This window comes from Mus pahari, chromosome 20 (assembly GCF_900095145.1).
Source record: "Mus pahari chromosome 20, PAHARI_EIJ_v1.1, whole genome shotgun sequence".
Lineage (NCBI taxonomy): Eukaryota > Metazoa > Chordata > Mammalia > Rodentia > Muridae > Mus > Mus pahari.
Window position 1 is genome coordinate 9414647 of NC_034609.1, and position 3784 is coordinate 9418430.

Here is a 3784-nt window from a genome sequence, read left to right on the forward strand (position 1 = left end):
AAAGGAAGGAAGGAAGGAAGGAAGGAAGGAAGGAAGGAAAGAAAGAAAGAAAGAAAGAAAGAAAGAAAGAAAGAAAGAAAGAAAGAAAGAAAGTTCCCACACTCATGACTCTTCACTAAGGCAGTTGTGTGTCCTTAGCCTCAGCACATGAACTGGAACATTTTGCTTCTCACACACTCACACACCAATGCATAATCACATGCCATGCAGACCCACACCGACACACAGAGGTACACATGAGAGTAAGACCCACACTGACACACAGACAGTCTGACAGACACACAGACAGTAGCACACTGACTCACGAGCCTTCCCTGTGCTTTGCTCTTCATGCAGCTACACATCCGAGATTCTCATTCATTGTCAGACAGTCAAACTCCCACACAGCTACACACTCATCCAGTCATCCTTATGCCCACACCCATTGATGCACACAGGCCAGAACTCCCTCACACACATTATTATGTCACAGACACACACTCACATACATTCTCACTCACAGGGCCATAAACTCAGCCAGTCACACTGACACACATTCATTAATGCACTCAGGCACAAGCTCTCTTTCTCTCTCTCTCTCTCTCTCTCTCTCTCTCTCTCTCTCTCTCACACACACACACACACACACACACACACACACACATACTTGCACATGCACATGTTCCCACTCCCACATAGGCTGCACGTGCCTCAGAGATGCAGAGGTGGGGGTGTCCTCCTTTAAGTTACAAACCCACAGTACACACAGATTCACATCCCAGTGCACGTGCATGTCACTACGATTGAACACGCCCACATTGGTCTATGGGCCGGTCTCATAGACATACCACCTGATAGGGTGTGCTCTGGCCTCTTTCTACACAGGACAGAGTCACTCCTCGATCTACACTTCCTTCAGCTAAGTTCTACTACTTTGGAAGGGCTTCCCCTCCCTCTCCAGGACGCTATTCCCCATCTCCTCCTACAGCCTTCATTGATACTTGCAATGACCCCTGACCTAATTTTAATGCCTCACCCTCCCCTCACCATGCTAAGGACAGAAACGAGGTGTCCTTCACTCCACATGTCTAGTTTCTAGCGGGTCCTAAGCCATGAATAGTTAAGAAAAAGCATCCTCAATCCTCACTCATGCTCCAAAGATCTCATTGACTCTTTTTCTCCACAGAAAGCAGGAACTCTCTTCCCCTCCCCACTTTTCATTATGTTCCCCAAGAAGACTCATTTAAACCCACCAAAAACCTTGGAGGCAAACGCAATATCTTGCTTTTGGAAAGGTTGAGAAAATGTCCTAGCCGCCTCCTCCCCCCCCCCCCCCGCATGGAGGGACTGAGGCCCTTGATGGGTTCCGTGCAGTGTGCGCTTGCGCACCTCATCTTGACAGCCCTATTCTGTTGCTATGGAAACGCTCGGCCAAGCGCACGAGGCTAGGAGGAGGCCGACCCTGGGGCCCCAGAACACAAGCAGTTTCCCTCCACTTACAGCTTCTCTCCGTTCTACACCAGTGATTGGCTCCACCTTTTTATAGGCTCCACCTTGAATTCTAGTAGCTTTTCGAGCTAGGACATTGAGGCCTTTCCACTGGTCCCCAGAGGCTACTCGGGTGCAATTAGGACAAGAACAGATGGTGGCCCAGACGGTGGATGGGGAGAATCGCCGAGTTCTGGGGCCCTCAGGGGAGGGACTCACCTTCGGGAAGAAGCAAACGAGAAGTGGGCGGGAGTGTTGGGAGAGAAGTTGCGGGGGCTGTCCAAGGGACTGCTACCTGCAGGAGAAAGGAGGGACTTAAGATCTTCTGATCACCAAAATAGGTTGCCAGGGTCAGCTCACCCTTCTAATGTAGGCCCGGGCATGTAGAGTAGGCTACGCCCCTTTTGCAGTGGCCCTGCCTCTTTAAACATAATTTTGAAAAGGGTCTCGAGTCACTGAACTCACCTTGGTGCCTGTTTGGCCTCCTTTAAGAGGGCTCTGACTTTCAGCCATGGTTCCTCCTTTATGCCTCTACCCTTGTCCAATCCAGCACCCTCTAAACTGAGTGCACCCCCACCATCAATCCAGAGTGGCCATGCCCATACAGAAATGGCCACGCCCCTGCTGTGGCCCCGCCTCCCACGGTCTACATCCACACTGACCCCAGCTCCATCCTTATCTCACCTAAGTGGCCTGGCAGCGGAGAGTGGGGTCGCGGCAGAGTCGGAGAAGTGCTTGTCAGGATGAGGCTTTTCCGGTTACTGGTACGGCAACTGCCAGGGAAGGAGAGCGGGTATCAACAGAGACCCCAGAGCTTTGAGTGTGAGCCTATGCAGCCACTCTTCCATTTCAGGTCCTCACTTTCAAGCAGCAGCCAATATGTGCTACATCCAGGGTAGAATGTGACTCGTGTGCAGCTCTGTGAGGTTTGTGTCAGATATGGCCACTGGTGACCCTGAATGTCTGTGTCCTTGAGTCTGCCCATAGCATTCACATGCGGCATCCACTGTATGAGATCCACACTGAATGACACTAGTGTGTCATGTATGCTATCTGTGTGATGGCACATCCTTCTGTGTGGGTGATGCAGTGGGAAACAGCTTGTTCATGACTGTGTAACTCCAGCATGGTGCATGAAGGCTGCAGGTGTGCCGTTGTCAGTTGGGGTTATCAGGACGAGAGACGCTGGCTGTGTGTGGATTCAACATCTACTGTGTGTGGATTTACACCCTGTGACAATGGGCGCATCCAAGCATGCAACCGCGTACCACATGGGTATCTGCTATGTGATTGTGTGTCCCTGATTTTGCAGTAGTCCCTATGTCTGTTTTTCTTGGTGTCAATGTGACACAGATGCTGTGATGCTGTTAGGCGTATGGTTGTGTCATTCTGAAAATGGATCTATGTATCTTGGATGGGAACATTGTTTTGGTGGGTAGTCATGCGTGTGACATTTTACTAGGAGAGCACGATGTGTGTGTGCGTGTGCGTGTCTGTGTATTACATGGGAGGTGACTCTATTTGTGCATGGCTTTGACCTGTGGCTGAGTATATGTGGTTCCTCCCAGTGTATGGGAGTCACTAGGGTTGTATGTGTGTGGTCATGTTCTGTGTGACGCCGTGTCACTATTTTCAGTGTGAGGATGTGTTCGAATTGGGAGGCTTCTTGCAGTGATAAAGACCCCCCCCTTTTTTTTTTCCTCTGCCTAGCATCTGGGTAAGAGGAGCCCCCAGTCGCTTTAGCCCCCTCTCTCTCAGCCGCAGTGACTGAGCATATTAGCTTGTCCAAGAGCACGCAGATGGGGGCGGGGGGAGACCAAGCTGCGGCTATTGTTCTGAGGGTGTCAAGGCCCCCCTCTCCGCATTCCCCTACCCCCACCGGGCCGCCTGAGCCCACAGCGTTTGCAAACAAAGGCGCTGCAAACCCCCGCAGGCACGACCCCTTTCCCCAGCTCAGGCCTTTTTGGTCTCCCCTCCACCCCACCCCACCCGCAGCACTACCCGCACTGTCCGCGTTTAACCCCATCCCCTGCGGGAGGGCACAGCGCGGACACCTCTGGCGCAGCTGGACAGCTAGCAGCATCCCGGCCCCGCCCTGCAGCAGCAGCCGGCGGGGTGGCTTCACCCGGAGGTCCGGGACAGGGTCTAGGGGTTGGGGGTCTACCTCTTGGTGCGGCGAAACATGCTGCCGCCGGGGAAGGAGGGCATCGAGAAATTGGAAAGCGCGGTCCAGAGAGAGTCAGACATGACCCGGCGGCGGCGACATGGTGGCAGGTGCGGCAGCAGCAGCGGCAGAGGCAGCGGCAGCGGCAGCGCG

The 3784-nt window shown here is 53.1% G+C and overlaps 1 protein-coding gene across 1 annotated transcript in view; it reads right to left on the bottom strand.

Moving 5' to 3' along the window:
• Positions 1-3784, bottom strand: part of Mast1 (microtubule associated serine/threonine kinase 1) — a 27620-nt gene extending 23836 nt beyond the window's left edge. The window contains exons 1-3 of the mRNA XM_021219986.2: positions 3632-3784; positions 2152-2240; positions 1687-1762 (exon numbers count right to left, since the gene is read on the bottom strand). Coding sequence (XP_021075645.1) covers positions 1687-1762; positions 2152-2240; positions 3632-3714 — 248 coding nt within the window. The 5' untranslated portion in view covers positions 3715-3784. The remainder of the gene's footprint in view (positions 1-1686; positions 1763-2151; positions 2241-3631) is intronic.